The sequence below is a fragment of the Lipomyces doorenjongii genome (genome assembly GCF_038497915.1).
Source record: "Lipomyces doorenjongii strain NRRL Y-27504 unplaced genomic scaffold V1508scaffold_27, whole genome shotgun sequence".
NCBI classification, from domain to species: Eukaryota; Fungi; Ascomycota; class Lipomycetes; order Lipomycetales; family Lipomycetaceae; genus Lipomyces; species Lipomyces doorenjongii.
Window position 1 is genome coordinate 157726 of NW_027118094.1, and position 18704 is coordinate 176429.

Below are 18704 nucleotides of genomic sequence, written 5' to 3' on the forward strand. Positions count from 1 at the left end.
CGAGTCTGTTTACGCTCCTTTATCACAAATCCAGTCGTTCAAGCCATGCTTGTTTCGCGCAATCTCGACGGCCAAAAACTGCATCCGGGGAACTACATTTTATTAGCAACGACTTTCGGGTAGCATTGGAGTTCGAAATCTATACCGAAGATAGTGGTTTTCTCTTCGTAGTCGTCCTTGGATCCAGTTCTTAATAGTGTTCCAAAATTAAAATCATGAATCTGCAGCGACGTCAGTAGCATAATTTCCTAGAAACATCGGACTCACACCTATAGCCACATACAGTCTTTTCGTAAGTATTCATGAACTTGCGCCACCGTTCTTTTCCTTTTGGCGATTTCATATCATCTTCGTCTATCTCAGCCACGGCTTCCGCGGATTCGTACTCGGGAAAGTCTTTAATAAAATGGTCATATATCTCGTCGTCCAGTCTACAATTATTAACCTCCGCTATTCATTCACCACTCATTTTCGGACAGACATGTAAATAGATACATACCTCGTCAAACGCAACGTCGATCCCTTAACTTTTTCCAATAAATTCCAGTAAGTTTCTAACACAACGTTAGATGTAGGTATGCACGAGTAACATCACGACTGCATCTTACGTGCTTGCATGACCGCCTTTACAGCAAACTGCTTCTCAATCTATGCCTCCGTTAGCTCTATTTATTCATTTAACAGATCAGGCACCCAGCGCCCAATGATCGTCAAAATGGCTCACGTCTTCAAGATTCTCTGCATTTTCGGCATCAAATCGTTTCGCGTCAGACATTTTGTATGATTTTCCAAATAATAATGTACTGATAGAGATGATTCCTCGTTTACGTTAAATAATGATCCAAGCATAAATTTGTCAGTTGCACAATCAAAATCTTCAAAAAGACTTGACTACTGGAAACCCTTATGCTTTTAGAGCCGGGTAATAGGCTGCGAAAACCGAGCATATAGTCAGCGGTCCACCTAATTTGTATTCTGGGTGCTAAATTGCCCGCATAGAGAGACCGGAAGCGGAGTGGTCAGGGACCCACTTTAGACATTCCTAACCCCATGCCTTCGACATCGCTGATGACAACGGTTAGCATGGAACTGATAGAATGCAGATGCCAGATCGTCTGCTGAGCTCACATACTGGGGAAGTATGTCGACTGAGTTCAGGAAGTCACTGTCATTTATAGGGAATGGAGTTCGTGAAGAGCATCATGAGCTAGAATGTAACGTCAACCTTCCGCCAGATGAATTTAGTGAGTTGACTTTGCCCCTCCAGATAGAAGTTACTGGTTTGTATGCTATTCATATCGATATATGTTACTGGTTATTCTATGGACTGCTCCCGGTTTATACGAATGTCATATGACGTGGCTACTGCTACTGCCACAATAGAGACCTTCCCGAATCGTGTGCGGTCTAACGTGCCAGTCACAATTGGTCATAGGATCCGACAATGCGCTGAGACATGTCTCGTGGACCTGTACTTTGACTATCCATCTCGTTCCAGGACAAGTTTTACGGGCGACTGGAAACAGTCGCATCGCGAGCCTGACCGCTTGCCGGGATATTCCCATATTGACGATATTTCTAATGCATTAGTGGTTGACGGCGGGACTTTGAGTCGATATGAGAAGGCTGTAGAGATTGTCAAGTTGTGGTTGAACGGAACAAAGGAGACAGTTTGAGTTGTCCTGAGGACCGACGAGAGTCCCGCCATTGGGATAAAAGAAGAATTTATTCAGAAATATTTTGAAGCACAAATTGTGCATTGATGAGGATAAACTATTTGAGAATATTGAATACGAAAATCGAGTATAGTTCGGGAAATTGTCAGCTCTCGCGGTGGAAATATTCCGGCGCGTGATCCAGGCTCCGTCAAGATCTGGTTGGCATCCAGAAGTGTATGTCTATTCATATACTAGAGCGAGAAAGTAGCCGTGTTTAAACTTAGGACTTGATGGAGCGAATCATCAGTAATCCGTCCAAGAAGCACGTCGGCGACATCGGCTTGAAACTAAAGGACATGTTACGACCAGTGGACCTTGGACGGGAATCGACCCTATCTCAGTAGATTTTGACTTTTGACTGCAAGAGTTTAATTACGGATGTTAACCAGCGTATGATAAAGCGGAGAGTAATGGTACTCTGAGTTCGTGCGCAGGTGTGCCAAGTGATTCTTTGTAATTGTTCTTGTGCTGCAGGAGTAATTTGTTCGCACCCGTTTGGACCTATTTTTTATTCTCGATTCTTTGCTAAGTTCTTCGATCGTAATCTGAATACAGCACGTACATGGCGCATCTATCTTGTCTTCCAGGTGGTTTGCGGCTTCTGAATCCTTCATAAAGCACATTTCCCTGGCCCGTATTGGTCCTGCATTTAAATGAGACAGCGAAGAAGACCAAGCATCTTCTATCGAACGTAGCGTACAACGCTGAGCGTCTAGAAAGTCGCATCGGGAATCCTTACTCGTAACATATTGCCGTGTCCGACGCGCGCAGCAGTCCCTACATCATAGGTCCCAAACCATGTACAGTTGACTTGAGAATTACCGCACTCGTAATGAATAACGAATACATGTATGTGCATATGTTTGCGAGCAATAGATGTCGTTTGGTGTTGATTCTGGTGGTTAGCTAGATGATACAAACTCTATTTCCCAACGCCCAGAGCCGCAAGGAACTCTAGACCACATCACTCCGGCAATCTCGATATCATCATCCGTGAGCTCTATCAAAAGCCACATACTCCAGACTAAGCTATCGAATCAAAATCAACACTCAAGTCCAACTGCCTCTACACACTAACACCCACGATGGCCTTAGATTTCCGCCGTATCGACATCGACGCGCTAGACCCGGAGAACAACATCGAGCCTGAGTATCTTATCCCTCCCAGCATCGCCAATCTCCCGCCTCTCAGCGTGCCCGAAATCCAATCGATCGACCAATCGATCCGCGGCTCGTTGTCGCGTGGAGATCATTTTGGTGCGCTGGAGGCTGCGTTAGATCAGTCGCCGTATACGAGCAGCGAGGAAATTAAAGTACGCCTTTTGTGCTATGATATTTGTTGGTGCAGGGAAGGTGCTAATTCGACAGCAGAAGATTCATTTGGCTACTGTGTTGGAACTCCTGTCTACTATAAAATCGAGTGACATGAGCCGGGTTGTCGAAAAATTGTCCTCCGAGCAGCGGGATACCCTTATAAAGTACTTGTACAAAGGGATGAGCGTGCCCGAGACTCATGGGATTTCCGGAGTTCTGCTTGCTTGGTTTGAGAAGGTATGAACTGTCTGATCGGGGTATGTAAGCAACAGACTAATGAGTTAGGTTACTGAGATCGCTGGCTTGGGAGCTATTGTTCGATACTTGTCCGACCGGCGAACAGTTTGAGCGAAATGGATATTTGCGAATATACTGTCTTTGAATTGATCGACGTGGCCCGTGGATATGTACACTGTACTATAGCATTAGATAGAAAGATGCCTACATGTTCCAATTTTCAGATGCCTATGTTGGCCAAGAAATGCACAATACAGCAAAACCTCGAATGTAGACCAAATAAACTAACGAATAAATGCATCATATGATACTGACAAATCAATTTTCAATGTCACCCAGAATTTTCATTCCATCGACTTCTTTTACCTGCATACCACTCACCTGCAGGTCTCGCTTCAGAGCATGAATACCTAACGTTACTTTCCAGCGCTCATCTTCCTGAAACACGTAGACTACTTGTAATACAGGATTGGTTTGTGTTGTCACCCGCATTACTGAATGGCCAGATACGTCGTGCTATACCTCGTTACTTTCAATTCTTTGTCTTGTAAAATTGGATGCACTTACCTCGATCAACGAGAGCATCCATGCCTTCAGGTCGCCGCCTCGAATTTCAGTTTCGTCACTGAGAAGTAATCCCTCAGGAGTGATTTTCAATGTCAATCCCTTTCCGTTAAGTTTTGTCCATTTTGCATCGGCGTCCGGCCTAACATATGCCGCTACCAGCGGGATCTTATTCGGATCTCGTGTCGCCGATGCTGACACTGTCGGGCTATTTGTCGTCTTTGGGTCAGGTGATGAGTCTTTTTCCTTTGACTTGGTCGACTTTCCAGAAGAAGACAATGATGTCCAATGGCTGCGTTTGTTCTTGCTATTTTCCTTGTCGTTATCATAACTGTCATACGGCCTGAATGACAAACATTCGTTGGAAGACGTCACCCCGGGTTTTGTCGGCGATCGCGATCTAACCCTACTAATCGACGCAGCCGATTCCCCAGTCTTCAGTGACGTAGCCGAGGGAGACGGCGCAGATTGGTTCGGCGATCTTGATTGCAACGGTTCTCTGTTGGCTTGATGCACGAACGGATATGGTCGAGCAGCAAATTCTGATGAAGGTGATACTGATTCTTTTTCTTGCTTATCAGTAGGCACAGTCGTTGTCGCGATATGCTGTCGGGCAGATTTCAACGCCTTGCAGACGTGACTTAGGAAATCGGTGTCTTTGTCGACGCCGATTTTGTATGCAGAGAAGAAGATAATTAAGATCACGGTCCATACTAGCAACACAGCGAGGATGTCAAACAGGCGGACGATTAGGGAGCGAAGGTACGTTGATGGTGCGGGAAAAATGCTGGAAAGAACGAAGCCCGCGGCCATACCTATGGCGAAGGACCCGTGCTGGATGCGGGGCGGGTGCGTCCGTTCTGAGTCTGCCGATTCTGCCATTCTGGCCACCTTGCTCTAATTGAGAGTCATGCTACATCGTCTAGGGTTAATGTTTTATCATCAACAGGCTGTAATTATTTACCTTGCTGACATAATAATCTCGAGATAGTATAAGTTGTAACGCTCAAGGCTCAGGTAGTTAGCGTGCCTCCTACTCTCCTAAAATTTCTGTTCAATCGTTAGCAGTAGGTCAAAGTGTAGTCAATTTATGACAGTAAAATATACCGGTCGACAGTTGCTCAGCATCTGATCATTAAATGTGTCCAAGAAGTTTATTGAGCAGAGCCAAATTAGGAGCAGGACACCTGTTCGCTCGCTGAACCGAGCTCGCGAAATGGGTGGCCCAGCACTGGCAAGGGGTAAACAAGGTGTTACACAATCAATAGATATGAGGCATACATACAGCGTGTTATTATAGATATGTACGTACAGGGTGTTGCTACGGTAACCAGGGGATCCTGTAGTGACAGCGATTGCTATAACTGTCTTTTGATACTTTAATCGATCAACCAAAATAATCACAGGACTGGCCATAACGTATCCGAGCATATGCCTCATATAAGTTGTCGGTATTTCTTGAAGAGAGATTATTTTGCGACTGAGTCTGGCATGATTGCCGCATTCGGCATTACTTAAGTTGTCCATGTGATATATAAGTAGGTTTACAACCTAAAAATGTTATAATCAGGGCCTGCAGAGGACGTATTCAAATTTTAACAGCCATGATATATGGTCCATCATGTAAAGTAAGCAAGAGCCTGACTAGTAAGAATAAAGAATTGGACTGGCCGCGCTTAACAATTTCATGGCAGTGCTCAAAATCACACGACAACTTATTATTTGTGCCTATCCGTTCTGTTCTGGTTGCTCGAGGGCCCAGAGCTGCCCAGCAAGTTAACGATGCCGTCTCGTCGAGTAGGTGTGTGTGGCGGTCGCAATTGAGGCGTTGTTCTGGTGCGCGCTGCGCGACTGCTGTCCACTAGCAAAAGCGGTGATTTGTTTACCACTACAGGGGCCACGAGAGTCGCGCCGGTGCTGCAGCACTTTGTCTTTTTCGGTGGCCCGCTCGCTGTTTGCACGGCTGCAGCGGCCGACCATCGACTTCGATCCGTGAAGTGCTGCTTGCTCTCCTCTTTACTTACCGTCTCGTGCCTGCTCGTTCTTCACCATTCGCCTTCATCTTCTCGCTCTCACTCGCTCCCTCACACTCGCATTCGTACTGGTCCTGCCGTCGCCATGCCATACTTTCGCTTCACTGGCTGGCACGCTGTCCGCATTGTCGGCGCATGCATCGTCGTCCTCATCCTGTTCGCTGCTCCGACGCCGAAGTCTTCTCGCTCTGCTCTCGACCAGGGCATATACTCGCCATCAAGCGCGCACGCGTCCTCCGGCTCCAGCTATGTGCCTCCATGGCAGAACGCCGAACCCGTAATGGAGAATGGCAAGTTGTCCGTGTCTGAGAAATTGGCTTCTCAGTCATCGCCTCCTGCGGCGCCAGAGACGCTTGCATCCGACGCGCAGCCACCACAACCACCATCACCACCGCCTCCTCCTGCGTTTCCAGTTCCAGCAATCACTGACGCGGTGGCCGATAAGCAGCCCGTCAAGGACATCGTCCTCCCAACGACAGATAAGCGCAGTCCTATTACTATCTTCCTTATGAACATCCCTCGCTACCATTATGAGGTCGTCCTTCCTCTACTTAGTGCATTCTCGAGTCTGCCAAGTGTAAATGTGACGCTCATTGCCGGGGCCTCTGGATATACCCGCTTTGGCGTTGGCCCATTACTTGAACGGGAATTCAAGCCCTACCAACTGCAGCTGGTCGATGAACGGTTCATTTCTCCTAAAATTGGCACACCAGATTTACTTTTCCTCACCAGCTGTCCGGAAGATATCGTTAAAGCGAACAAGACCATTTCAAAGTGGCTCGAGGCCGGAACTCGTGTGCAATGTATCGCGCATGAACCGGGCAAGTGGGACGCCCGATCCACGGGAAATTCGCAGTACGCAGAGCAGATCAAATACATGGTCCCTTGGATTGAGAAGGGACAATGGGAGATTGTCGTCTTGGCACCACACGTACAAAGCTACGTGCAGAAAAACTTCCCCACATTCTTTGGCACCGGCGATAAGGTCGTCTACAAAGCACCAGTCATACATCCAGTCTTCAAGGCAAACGAGGTGGACATTGAAGTCGACTTTGTCGAGCCATTCGGTGCGATTCCCGGAAAGTATGAGCCATGGCGCCGCAACTATGACCGCATTTTCCAGCAGTACGCGCAGGTCCGACCGCAAGTCAAATTGCATCTAGTCGGTTCCGGCGATAATCTCACAGTGCCTGAGACGATACAAAATCGCATTGTTTATGTTCGCGATCTAACGTTCCCAGAGTACTTTGAACACTTGGGCAAGTCTGTCGCGATGATCCCCGCCTTCGCATCAGCAGCATATATCGAGAACCAGGCGTCGTCCACTGTCGCGACGGCGCTGATTGTCGGAACACCGTTACTCGTCAATTCCACCATTGCGAAAGCATACTCACAGATTCCGGAAGACGCGATGTGGATTCAGAAGGAAGGCCAGACTGAAATGGACTCCTTCGGAGACATTTCGTTTTTACCCGTGCACCTATGGGCTGAGAAGAAAGCTCGAGTGGCGGAGGTACGGGACAAGATGATCGCCGAGAACTTGGAATTTTTCGAAAGTGTCGCACAGGATATTTCCGACAGTAAATCTGAGAGCGTCAAAAGCACCAAATCCACCAAATCCACCAAATCCACCAAATCCACCAAATCCGCCAAATCCACCAAATCCGCCCAAGCTTCCAAAACCGTCGACAACAAGGTAGTGGCAACCGCATTTAAGTAGTAGCTGGATATTTATGGTTTAGAATGCGTAGCAGGATTTATTTGGATATTCAGGTTATTTGGTGTTTGTTTTAATATTTTGTACAATAAGCCGCTAGTATGTGACTCCTTTAGATATTTTTATTTTCGTTTTTGCATGCATTCTGATTGTCATCTTTCATGTACGGTATTATATAATATTACGTAGATAATATGGCAATAGATTTTTCAGTTATTCTCAAGGGCCCATCACATGACACGTAGTAAAGTATTCGATATGAAACTGAAAACTTATGTAATTTTAAAGTTCGGGTAAAATTGCATTTTCGCCGCCCTAACCCGATGAGGCTTGTTCAGGGCCCAATTTAATTTTGCTTTTGAATCGTAAAGACTCTGGTCTAGCACAGTCGCCGATTCAATATAGGAGATCTCTGTTATAATCATCTAGACTATGTGTCAATACATTCTGAATATTTAATATGATGAATATGCAACAAGATTTCCGAGGATTGGAAATTTTGGTGCTTTGTGTGACGATGTGGAATATAGTAGGACACTGGCAGGCTTTTCATGAGTTATATACCGGTGCTGCAGCTATTAAGTGTAAGCAGCGCAATACTAGCCGAAGTCAGTAACGGATGTTAAAAAACTGCGCAAACTTTGATTTTGTAAAAATATTTTGCAGAACTAAAGAGGGGTCAGAATTGTCATCCAAACACGGCATAGCGCGGGTCACGTGATTTTGTGGATGACACAAGGACCCAAAATGTCACTTCAACTCGTGCCTGCTCAAGGGTTGGGGGCATCCCTCGCATGAGGAAAATAAACAAACACGAAAGTTGCGTTTCGTTCGGTATCTACTTTACTTGTCAGCACCGCAACGCATACCAAACGTGCCGGGCGTCGATTGTACTTGAATATCCATTGAATTTTATTTGGGACATATAGTAAGGTATGCATTTGAGTGCTTGAGGCGGATGACAAAGCAAGGATGCCCGACGACTCGAATCGTCGTCACGATGTACATGCTATATAGCATTATATATATAGTGTACTAACGATAATTATGTCAGATTCTTGGGTTGATTGTTATTATACTTTGTAGGATCCTCCGCATTAACAACACAGCATCAGAATCCAATCACCGTTTACGACGCCGGCGGATAAATTTTCTTACCATTCAGCATGGGCGAATCTAGACAGGAACTAATATCGTGGATGAACGACCTTCTGCAGCTCAGCCTCACAAGGGTCGAGCAATGCGGCACCGGTGCCCCGCTTTGTCAGATCTTTGACAGTATCTTTGGCGACGTGCCTATGGCTAAAGTCAAGGTGCGTTCTTGATAATTGGTGCATCTTCCAGATGTGAGTATTTTGCGGCAGAGTTCCGTTAACGGTACATAGTTCAATGTGAACTCGGAATACCAATACATCGGTAACTTCAAAGTCCTGCAAGCAGTCTTCCTACACCACAAAATCGATAAAACTATTCCCGTGGAGCGGCTGACAAAATGCAAGTTCCAGGATAATCTCGAATTCTTGCAATGGGTCAAGAGATTCTGGGACCAGTACTACCCAGGCGGCGACTATGACCCTATCGCAAGGCGCAAGGGACCGGGTATGACCTCTTCTACCGCGGCCGCCCCTCCTGCGCCGCGCGCAGCATCGGTGGTGTCGAGTCGGAAGGTGAGTTCCAGCAGTGCATCTGCCACAGGAGCTGCTCCAAGAAATAGAACGCCTTCGACGGGTGTCCAGGTTGCACAGCTGCAGGCCGAAAGCGCGGCGTTGAAGGAACAGGCGGAAGGGTTAGAGCGCGAACGGGATTTCTATTTCAATAAGTTGCGGGAAATTGAGATTTTGGTGCAGGCTGTCGCGGACGAAGACGCTGCGCTTGCGGAGTCTGGACAGGAGATTAATGCGGAGAAGGATTTTTTGATTAAGCAGGTTCAGGATATTTTATACACCACTGAGGTGAGTTCCGATGACTACAGTGAAAGTTTTGTGCTAATCGGTTGTAGGACGGTTTTGAGATACCAGACCAGGCCGACGGTGTCCCAGATGACGAGGAGACATTTTGAATTCGAATACGCCGGGGTTTGCACCCTTATTTAAAGATTTATTTCATTGTCAATATTTTATTGTAATTTATTATGGGATTTTTGATTTGTTCATTTTCTATATTTTAGTATTATTCCGGAGCATATACAGTAGATATATTGGGAGAGTCACATAAGCAATATGGAAGACAAGCAAAATCTGTTAACGATAGCAAGCCAATGTGGATCATCATATCATGGAGCTTGTGGCAGTGGCGTCTGAGACGCGTCATAGTTCGCGTCGCAGAGACGTGTCGAATATGTCTACAATCGATTGCTATACAGCAACAGTACTACAGTTATGCCAGTTATGCCAGAGGGTTTGAACTATGCAGCTGTAACTTGAGCCGCACGACCAAATTTAGCACCTTTGTCTCACAAGCATGCACGCCTGCATGAATGTGACGACTAATACGAAATTTGTTTGCTAGCCGATATAGTCAGCTTTATGATAGTGAATATGAAAAGACCTTTTTATATCTATATGCTAAAAATACGATCGGCATGCTGGAGGGTTCAATATGCTGTTGAACTGTTGGAAATACTCGTAGTGCAATAGTGGGGCGTCGTACCTTATTACGTCGATCGTAAATTTAGCACGCGAACGAACATGTGTCGTAGCTAATTTTTCTCGCACATTAACGTATTCAAATATATTTTAATTACATAATGAGTCTTAAGACAATATACGAAAATATGCGGATGTAGACTGGAGGAGGCGAGGACTTTGGCTCATATATTTTGGCGAGACCGGCGACATTGAAAGTAAACCAACCGAGTACTTGTCGAACTGGCATATTCGATTTATTATTATCTCTAGAAGAGCAGCAGTTCCCCACTGTAGCTGCTGGTTGTAGCATCTTATGTAATCGAGAAGCATTCTATTTTTCTGCATGTATAAACGCGTGTGAAATTGGGAAAAGTCACCTGGTTTCGCCGATTTGCAGCACTTGGGTTCAGCTTGGGCGTGCGTTTTATCTGCAACTGGAGCCGACGGCATCCGTTCTGGGACTCACTCAACGGTACACCTCGACCAATTTTTCAACGCTCAACGTCGACATTGCTGATCGCATACCCGTATCTCAGTGTGCTCAAATTGGTGATCTATAGAGAAGTAGATATCGGCTTAGGTATGTACTGTCATTCTCGACGTGTAACTGGAAGGCAAAGCCGCAATGCCCCAACCGGAGTTATTGTTTACGTTTATTTTTGTCTCAGCAATGGGCTCACCACCCAGGCGATGCACATTTTCTTTACCACGCCATGCAGATTTACATAGTAGATATGTTAACCATTTCTAACCATCTCTCATCAGGCTTCTGAAATTCAAGGCATGCCTCTCAAGCTGCCTATACTCCCGCGCAAACACAATTCGGTTGACGATCCGAAAGAGCCTTACCATCCTCCTACCACGACCTCTGCGACGCCGCCTTATCCCCGAGATTTCTTGCACACACATCCGACGCATAGTCGGAGACCAAGTGATTCCAGTTCGTACGGCGGTCCGTCGCACTACGCTCCCGCTTCCGTACGTGGGTCAACGTCGACTGTCCCCTCCTCTTCCGGACCTCGTACGCCGCCCCCAATGTCAATCGCACAGGAAAACAAGCCGAATTTCTTTGACCAAGTGGTCTTCGAACCGCCAATGCCAGGCTACATGAAATCTGCAGCGCCGGACGAGCACCAAGTCAGCGTATTCTCGTCGCCAACACTCCCTGCGCCCTCAGCCGCGGCCTTCGTCACGACGCGCAGTAGCTCTCGTCAGGAATTATCATGGCCGGAGCGAATGTCGCCATCTAACGGCGGATATTTTGGTTCAGGCCCCGGATTACAAGTCGCACAGTCGGACGACGAGCTCCTGTCGTTGCGTGCGAAGCATTCGCGGAATGATTCTATGGGATATTATTACGGGAACGGTAGCGCCGGACGGTTGGAGACGTCTTCAAGTTCGCATTCTTTAGACAAAATGCTACAGAAGTCGCCTGAGCAAGTGGAGCGGCGCCTCAGTGCGTTGAATTTGAGTGATGACGACGGAGAGGAGTCGGACGAATCTTTTGCCGAACGGAATCGCAGAAGTGAAGCAGAGCTGATGAGAAAAGGCGCGGAGGAGTTAAAGAGACGGGGTACAGTAGAGGCGTCGAAGGCCACTGCCGTGCCCGATAGTCCAGAGAACGCCAAAGTAGAGTTGCCACCCGAAGTCGTCTCGTACTTACAGAAATCGGAGGACGAGCCCGCACCTGCCCCAGGGTTGCTGACTAGAGAAAAACGAGTGATGACAGTTTCCGAATTCGAGAAATATCGACTCAAGCAAACAGAGTCGCCAGATCTAAATGATGACGACAACGATGAAAACAGCGAGTCAGATAACGAGGGATTTTTCAAATCGGATTCGGATTCAGAGACGCTTCAGGAGGCCCTCAAGTTGAAGCAGCGACAGGACGCGAATCTGGCGGTTTATCGACAGCAAATGCGGAAGGTTACTGGTAATTCGGCGCCACTGCCTCCTCCGCCCGTGCCTGGTACGCGCGCGGGCGGACAGTTACCAACATTGCCCGGCTCATCACAGCTGCTTCCTGAGGATGAGTACGATGATGATGAGGTTCCGCTGGCCATCCTACATGCGCATGGATTACCTGGTCGGCACCGCGGTACTCCACCGTCCATCACCTCACGTCCAATGTCTTCAAAGCCTGCTTCAATCTATCCTAGTCAAATGCAAGTCCAGAGTTTCCCGCCTGCTCTTGCCCCAGTTCCATATCCACGAGGCCTAACACTTCCGGAACAAATGCTCGATCCAATGTTCGACCCTCAGTTTCAACAGGCGATGCCGACGCCGCGAGGTTTAATCCACGAGATTGCCCGTGAACAGGAAGCAAAACTCCACCGACGCAGCATGCTCAACATGCATATGCAGGCTGCCAGTCCGTATGATATTCGGCCGGCTTCTCCATTTCAGCGGGGATCCATGTCACACTCCCCGCAGCCTCCAGCTCCATACATGTATCCGCCTTCACCTCAGCTGTTACCCATGCAACCGCCGCCTGTGCAGCCGCCTATGCAACCACACATGCAACCGCCGCCCGACAATTCAGGAATCTCGCCGGATTTGCAGATGCAGATGCAGAAGTTCCTTGGACTCCAGATGCAGATGATGCAGCAAATGTTGCAAAGTGGCCCACAACCCTCTTCCCCAGTACAGGAGGCTACGCGGCGTATTCCTTCACCGGCGAACAGTGTCCGCGCAAGCACATACTATTCTCCAGTCCCAGCATCCCCGGGTAATCTTCAGGGTCAAGTGCCAGCTCCATTGTCGAGCAGCGCAGCTAATCCGTCACGGTATAGAACGATATCCACGCAGCATTCACTCACTAATTTGAATTATCAATACGAAATGGGAGCGCCATCTGTTCGCGATTCTCGTTCTAGTCAAGATCATCCGCCAAGTCCTCTTGAACAGCCGGGTATCACGTCTCACCGTCATGGAAGCACGGTTGGGGCGTTGGCGGCGGATACCATTCGTATTGTAGATAATAACAAAGAACTAGCACCGGCGCTTCTTATAAGAACACCAGCATTATCTGCTTCTGTTGCCCAGAGTGATGCACAAGACGAGCCGTACGATGGTGGCGCTGAGGATAACGAGTCAAGAGAATGGGAGCGTCTTCGCAAGCAGAAGTCGACTCTTCGGAAGGCTTGGAAGCTGCGGCGGACCGTGAATGTGTCATCGCCGGTTTCTGCATCTACGAGCGAGACAGCGGCCGAGAGTTAAGTGGCAATAGAAAACAGCAAGTGTCTTTTGTTGAATTATCTGTCTTTTCACTTGTCGCATTTGTGGTATTAGGTAGATCACGGAAAATGATGAGAAAAGTGCATCTTGGTAATTTTAATTTTTGTATTGGGTTGCATATTTCGTTATTAGTTAGAGAGTGATTGGATGTATTCAGAGGATTTGGTATATTGCGACTTGTTAGTATAGTAACATGTGTGATTAATTAATTGTGGACTGGACGACAGTTGCGATGACTTCAAGACTGATTGATGTTGCGTTCGTGCCCATCATTACTAAGGTCACGTTACGTTATTTGCCTGCTATGATTTGTGGCCATAGTGATGCCATACACGGTCTGTGCGGCTTGATTGTAGGACTGGCAGCCCCGCCCAGATTGAATCTCGAGTTTACAGTTCATTCACAGCAATACTAATACATTCGACACTCTCTACACAACGTAGAGAACCCTGTACTGCAAAATATACAATGGCATCTATCAAAGGACCTGGCCATATTGAGGCTACTATCTCTGGTACCTTAACCTCTTCATTGAACTTCTCAGATGTCGACGCTCTACTTTGGGAGCTTCCTATGAAGAGCGACGGTCGTGTTAACATATCCTAGGCAGCGATCTCCGCATCGGCATTGTCCACGCCCGCTGGAACACGACGGTCATCAGCCCCCTGGTTTCTGGAGCGAAGGAACGCATGCTCGCCCTTGGAGTAAAGGAAGAGAACATCACAATCGAAGCCGTGCCAGGCTCCTACGAGCTCCCCTTTGCCGTCACACGACTCTACGCAGCCTCCCAAATCCAGTCATCGGCCGCCACATCCGGCGCTGCAGCACTCGACCTACTCGCCGGCGACGCGCCCGACACACTGCCAAACGTTGGGACGAAACCTTTTGACGCTATCATTGCGATCGGGTGCCTGATCAAGGGAGAGACGATGCACTTCGAATACATCTGCGAGGCAGTGTCGACCTCGTTGATGAAAATCCAGTTGGATCTAGGTATCCCCGTCATTTTCGGTGTGCTCGCGTGCATGACGGATGCGCAGGCTCTGGCGCGGGCGGGTGTGACTGAGGGCGGACATAATCATGGATTGGATTGGGGCGAAGCGGCGGTTGAGATGGGTGCGAAGAGCCGGTTGTGGAATAAGGGAAAGATCTAAGTAGTCAGTGACTGACGCATTGTGGTATCTGTAAAGAAAAATAAAAGGTAGGTAGATCACGAGTGGATGACGAAATTTTAATATAGCTTCTGCTGCTTGGTGTAGGCATAGGCATAATACTGTTAAAATATTGTATTTAGTATTACAGATGATATACTTGTAGTTTCAATTTTCGCAGATGAATGATACATGTACAAGCGGCAGTCTTATGCGACTTAGATCCCTAATACAATGCCGGTCTACTGTAGGAATAGACGATTACACGGCAATGTTGCGGACTCCGTCATTGGAGTATGTTTCGAGTTGATGATGGCCTTTACGAAGCAGATACTCGATTGTAGTAAAGTCGGATTTCGAAATGTCAATATGCTGATGGAATTGTTGTCTGCATTCGCGTTAGCTGGCGAATAATTGACATTGACATCACATACCTTGTAAAGATAAGGAAGTTATGCTTTGATTCCTGTATGTATCGTTAGTCAAGATAACAAATAATTCACTACAGTCCAGCAAAGATTTCGTACGGGTGGCTTCTTCCTAATGGCGCGGAGACATGAGCGGTACAGACTCAGCACTACTTTCTGTTAGTCTAGTTCAATTAAGTACTAAGTAGTAAATACCATCTCTCTGAAGTCCGGTGAGTCGTCCTGCTCTTTTTACTACCATAGTAGCGGTGTGATTGTATAATGGCGCTGGTGCGTGTCAACATGCGAACCACTCCCATCCAATTGCCCGGATATCTCGGAATATATAGCTGCTTCTAATAATAAGGCTGTTACTATTCAATATTTAAAGAGGGTGATCTCGAACCGATCAATAAGCAGACCAATGGCAGCGTCTGAACAGTGAATATGATCAAGAGAGAGTGATTCTCGACGGCAGTCGGGGTAAACCGCTCATCGAGCGATTCCTTCCGGCCAGAACTCCCAACTCCAGGTTTGTGTCGAAATGAGCACAACCTCCACATCTGACATTTCCATCAACAGCTTCGTTATTGACAACTAGAATAATCGACTAGGGGCTGTACTCACGCAAAGCATCTATGTGCGATTTGACTTTCAGTTCAGATAAAGCTGATATACCAGACGCATTATAAGAACAGGTCCACGCGAGCTAATCTGAGGTGATTGTTCTGCGAGCCGGCCATATCTCATTCCGCACATTATGAGCATATCACCAGTTCCTCGATTGCCACTATCTCTAATAAGGCGTGTCCTTATTCCTTACGCTTCATCTATTTCTTCGAATTTCTGTGCTCGCACACAAAAACCGTCAGCGACGCATAGGCGCGGATTCGCGTCGTCTTCGCCACAGTTTGATTATCACTTTGACACCCTCAAATTTATGCAAAAGCTCCAATCCGCAGGATTCGAGGACGATCAATCTGAAGCTGTTTTGAAAGCTTTGAATGAGGTTATTACTGAGTCAGTGGACTCGCTGTCGGCTACTTTGGTCCGCAAGGAGCTATTATCCAGACAAGCGTACCAGCAAAAAGTTGATTTCACCAAGCTCCGGTCGGAACTTCTCACACTCGACAAGACGGACTCTGCGCAAGTTAAAAATGAGCACGAGCGCATAATGGCTAACATGGACAAAATGAAGACCCAGCTCAAAGAAGAAATCGCAAAGACTCAGGCCAACGTCCGGCTTGACCTCAATTTGGAAAAGGGCAGGATACGCGAGGAAGCTGCTGTGCACGAGCTCAAGATTAAAGAGACGGACACGCGCATTGATTCGGAACTTGCGAATGTGAAGACGCAGTTAGAGGCAGTGAAGTTCCAGGTCATGCAGTGGCTGATTGGCGTTTGTACAGGTACCTTTGCGTTGGTGTTGGCGTATATTCGGCTTCTTACGTAGATTTTTTTGGTTGTATATTGCTTGCTGTGTTGTAGTCGAGAGTTAATATTATAGTATGGTTTCAATTCATGAGGGCTGCTCCTGAGCAATGCCACAGGTATCTGCTAACCATTCTATTGTGCAACCAAACAAAGCGAGTATAAAGCAACAATATACACTCTCATAAATTTACGAGAAAAAGACCTCCTTGAGGATGCGCATAGTATCCTCTGGGCTGTCAACTGCGTGGCCGATAGTTCGCGGATCGGTGTAAATCTCATAATCGTTACCTCCCTATACAATTATCAGCATACTTGCGTTTAAAAAAACATATATTCATACGATGAACGCACTTCAAAGTACTTGTCGCCAAAGAAATGTATGGTCTTGAAACCCTCCTTCTCTACCTGCTGCAGGCAGTAGGTCTTGTCCCAGCCGGTGGGAAAGACGTCAAACGAGATCTGACCTCCAATGGAGTAGGTGAGGCCGTAATCGGGGAAGGCCTCCTTTAGAGCAGCGATCATTTTCGCACGGATTTCGTGCTCAATATCGAATTTCAGGAAGTCGAGGCGCTCCTGGGTGCTATAAACTTGTTAGATGATATTAAAGGTAGAGTACTGCATTGACGAAGGACATACGATGCGTTACGCCCAACAGGGGAAACGTTGATCATACCGTTTCGGAACTCAATGAAAGTACCACTATAAAAGTCATTTATTAGCGCAGGCCCAACCAATGTGTATATAAGTCACGTACCGGACGACAGGTAGGTCAAGGTCAGACAGGTATCTCAGAATCCACTTGACGAGAGCTCGGTACTTGTCCTCACCAATCCAGTTGATGAAGCTCTGAGACGCGAGCTTCTCGCCGAGACGGTAGGCGGTCAAGCCGTTCTCGGAGAAACAGTAGTCAAAGTTGTGGATGACGTCCTCACCGAGCTGCTCCTGCTGTTTAACAAGATCACTGCCGCCGACGAAGCCGATAACGACCTTCTTGCGGAGTTCGCTTAGAAGCGTGAGCATCTCCGGGGCAACAGTCTGCGAAGCAAGTTAATAGCTGATTGGTAAAGTACGATGTGGCTGGATGTGGATCAGAGAAGACACTAGTATAGATGTTGCATGACAAAAGTAGCAATGGTTGTATATAAGATATACTCGTATCAATTACTCGAACCGGTAGCAATGTGGCCATATCCCAAAGATCCGTATGTAGCACCAACCGTAGGATAGAACTGTGATGCCATCGTGCCTTGTAATAATGCCGAGAGGCGTAACCTGAAATACATCCATCCCGGATCACGTTACGGCACGCAATTCCCTCGAAAAATGCAGATCCCATGCGAAAAACGTACTGGTGTCTTCTCTAGTGTCCACCTATTCAAACAAGGTAGCTTAGAATAAACCAGTGTACGTACTAAACGAGCGGGAGTAAGAGTCCCGTCGACATCGAATAGGACGATGGTGTCCTTGATCTCGCGCTGGTCAAGAGGAAGAATGTCTGACATTATGAATTACGGAAATAGCGGAACCGCGCCTAAAGTATGCGATATGACAACGTAAGACGTGGAGATGCGATTGGAGTAAGAGTCCGAATGCAAGGAAGCAAAAGGCCACCGTAGCAATGATCCAGGGGCAGCAAGGAACGCCAGCCCGACAGCGCTGCAGCAACAAATACGCAACCGAGGCCGAGTGGGCGACGCAGCTGCCAAAAGCAGCTTGGTGCTAACTTCATCCGGTTGGGCTCCACTCGGAGCTTAAAAAGGGCGGTTCCGGGTTAGGGCACAGATTCAGCGCTGCTACTGCACGTCTTTCACATATTTTATATTTCATCTATGGAATATCCTTTACTAATTGCACTATGATCAATGATTTGTATCTAGTATTAGTAGATCACCAATGAGAATCGAATGGGAATAGATCGCAGAGCCACTGAAGTCATTAAAGAAAGTGGTTTTACGATTTCTTACCGGCAATCGATACTTGAAATATTGACGGTCAATATCGCGCAGTCATGTCTCCATTGCAAGCGAATGTAATTGTAGCTAGGAAAAAGAATTAAACAGAGTAAAGAGCTACCAGCCGTCGAACAGTGGCGCTATGGTGCTTTTATAGAGATTCTATTTGTGCTTACCGCGACGATACACGATTAGACGATTAGACGAGCAACTAGTCTACATATAGGTTTGCATGTGATTGAGAAATCCAGAATCCAAGTACTTTTAGGGAATCCCATGCCTTGAACGTGCGTATGCAAAGGACTTTAAGACC

General features: G+C 47.1%; 10 protein-coding genes across 10 annotated transcripts; 6 read left to right on the plus strand and 4 right to left on the minus strand.

Annotated features, from left to right (window-relative positions):
• Positions 1 to 9: 9 nt before the first annotated feature.
• Positions 10 to 775, minus strand: V1508DRAFT_404538 (putative polysaccharide biosynthesis protein; the record flags this gene model as incomplete). The annotated part of the gene is made up of 6 exons (XM_066938638.1): positions 10 to 92; positions 146 to 221; positions 284 to 431; positions 500 to 554; positions 609 to 648; positions 725 to 775. The coding sequence occupies 6 exons, from the start codon at positions 773 to 775 to the stop codon at positions 10 to 12; spliced, it is 453 nt and encodes a 150-aa protein (XP_066795606.1).
• Positions 776 to 2624: 1849 nt separating this feature from the next.
• Positions 2625 to 3583, plus strand: V1508DRAFT_139103 (actin-related protein 2/3 complex subunit 5). Its single transcript, XM_066935997.1, has 3 exons — positions 2625 to 3031; positions 3090 to 3269; positions 3318 to 3583. Exons 1-3 carry the CDS (start codon positions 2804 to 2806, stop codon positions 3378 to 3380), a joined length of 471 nt encoding a protein of 156 aa, XP_066795607.1. The 5' UTR covers positions 2625 to 2803; the 3' UTR covers positions 3381 to 3583.
• On the minus strand, positions 3583 to 5204 carry V1508DRAFT_139092 (uncharacterized protein). The gene is made up of 5 exons (XM_066935996.1): positions 5119 to 5204; positions 4941 to 5064; positions 4798 to 4883; positions 3837 to 4746; positions 3583 to 3785 (listed from the first exon to the last, which is right to left on the minus strand). Exons 4-5 carry the CDS (start codon positions 4713 to 4715, stop codon positions 3588 to 3590), a joined length of 1077 nt encoding a protein of 358 aa, XP_066795608.1. The 5' UTR covers positions 4716 to 4746; positions 4798 to 4883; positions 4941 to 5064; positions 5119 to 5204; the 3' UTR covers positions 3583 to 3587.
• Positions 5205 to 5738: 534 nt separating this feature from the next.
• Positions 5739 to 7801, plus strand: V1508DRAFT_418225 (uncharacterized protein). The gene has a single exon (XM_066940435.1). It carries the CDS (start codon positions 5952 to 5954, stop codon positions 7584 to 7586), a length of 1635 nt encoding a protein of 544 aa, XP_066795609.1. The 5' UTR covers positions 5739 to 5951; the 3' UTR covers positions 7587 to 7801.
• A 594-nt stretch (positions 7802 to 8395) lies between these two features.
• V1508DRAFT_139520 (calponin homology domain-containing protein) lies at positions 8396 to 9741 on the plus strand. The gene is made up of 4 exons (XM_066936000.1): positions 8396 to 8516; positions 8693 to 8896; positions 8969 to 9535; positions 9583 to 9741. The coding sequence occupies exons 2-4, from the start codon at positions 8750 to 8752 to the stop codon at positions 9640 to 9642; spliced, it is 774 nt and encodes a 257-aa protein (XP_066795610.1). The 5' UTR covers positions 8396 to 8516; positions 8693 to 8749; the 3' UTR covers positions 9643 to 9741.
• A 923-nt stretch (positions 9742 to 10664) lies between these two features.
• V1508DRAFT_139462 (uncharacterized protein) lies at positions 10665 to 13738 on the plus strand. The gene is made up of 2 exons (XM_066935999.1): positions 10665 to 10790; positions 10976 to 13738. Exon 2 carries the CDS (start codon positions 10994 to 10996, stop codon positions 13427 to 13429), a length of 2436 nt encoding a protein of 811 aa, XP_066795611.1. The 5' UTR covers positions 10665 to 10790; positions 10976 to 10993; the 3' UTR covers positions 13430 to 13738.
• Positions 13739 to 13840: 102 nt separating this feature from the next.
• Positions 13841 to 14856, plus strand: V1508DRAFT_371210 (6,7-dimethyl-8-ribityllumazine synthase). The gene is made up of 2 exons (XM_066937481.1): positions 13841 to 13961; positions 14054 to 14856. Exons 1-2 carry the CDS (start codon positions 13916 to 13918, stop codon positions 14599 to 14601), a joined length of 594 nt encoding a protein of 197 aa, XP_066795612.1. The 5' UTR covers positions 13841 to 13915; the 3' UTR covers positions 14602 to 14856.
• V1508DRAFT_418237 (uncharacterized protein) lies at positions 14723 to 15512 on the minus strand. The gene is made up of 4 exons (XM_066940436.1): positions 15222 to 15512; positions 15126 to 15175; positions 15033 to 15064; positions 14723 to 14986 (listed from the first exon to the last, which is right to left on the minus strand). Exons 1-4 carry the CDS (start codon positions 15265 to 15267, stop codon positions 14860 to 14862), a joined length of 255 nt encoding a protein of 84 aa, XP_066795613.1. The 5' UTR covers positions 15268 to 15512; the 3' UTR covers positions 14723 to 14859.
• Positions 15513 to 15559: 47 nt separating this feature from the next.
• On the plus strand, positions 15560 to 16512 carry V1508DRAFT_418238 (uncharacterized protein). Its single transcript, XM_066940437.1, has one exon. The coding sequence runs from the start codon at positions 15766 to 15768 to the stop codon at positions 16456 to 16458; it is 693 nt and encodes a 230-aa protein (XP_066795614.1). The 5' UTR covers positions 15560 to 15765; the 3' UTR covers positions 16459 to 16512.
• A 30-nt stretch (positions 16513 to 16542) lies between these two features.
• V1508DRAFT_139198 (eukaryotic phosphomannomutase) lies at positions 16543 to 17688 on the minus strand. The gene is made up of 4 exons (XM_066935998.1): positions 17194 to 17688; positions 17076 to 17138; positions 16791 to 17019; positions 16543 to 16731 (listed from the first exon to the last, which is right to left on the minus strand). The coding sequence occupies exons 1-4, from the start codon at positions 17457 to 17459 to the stop codon at positions 16627 to 16629; spliced, it is 663 nt and encodes a 220-aa protein (XP_066795615.1). The 5' UTR covers positions 17460 to 17688; the 3' UTR covers positions 16543 to 16626.
• Between the last annotated feature and the right edge of the window lie 1016 nt (positions 17689 to 18704).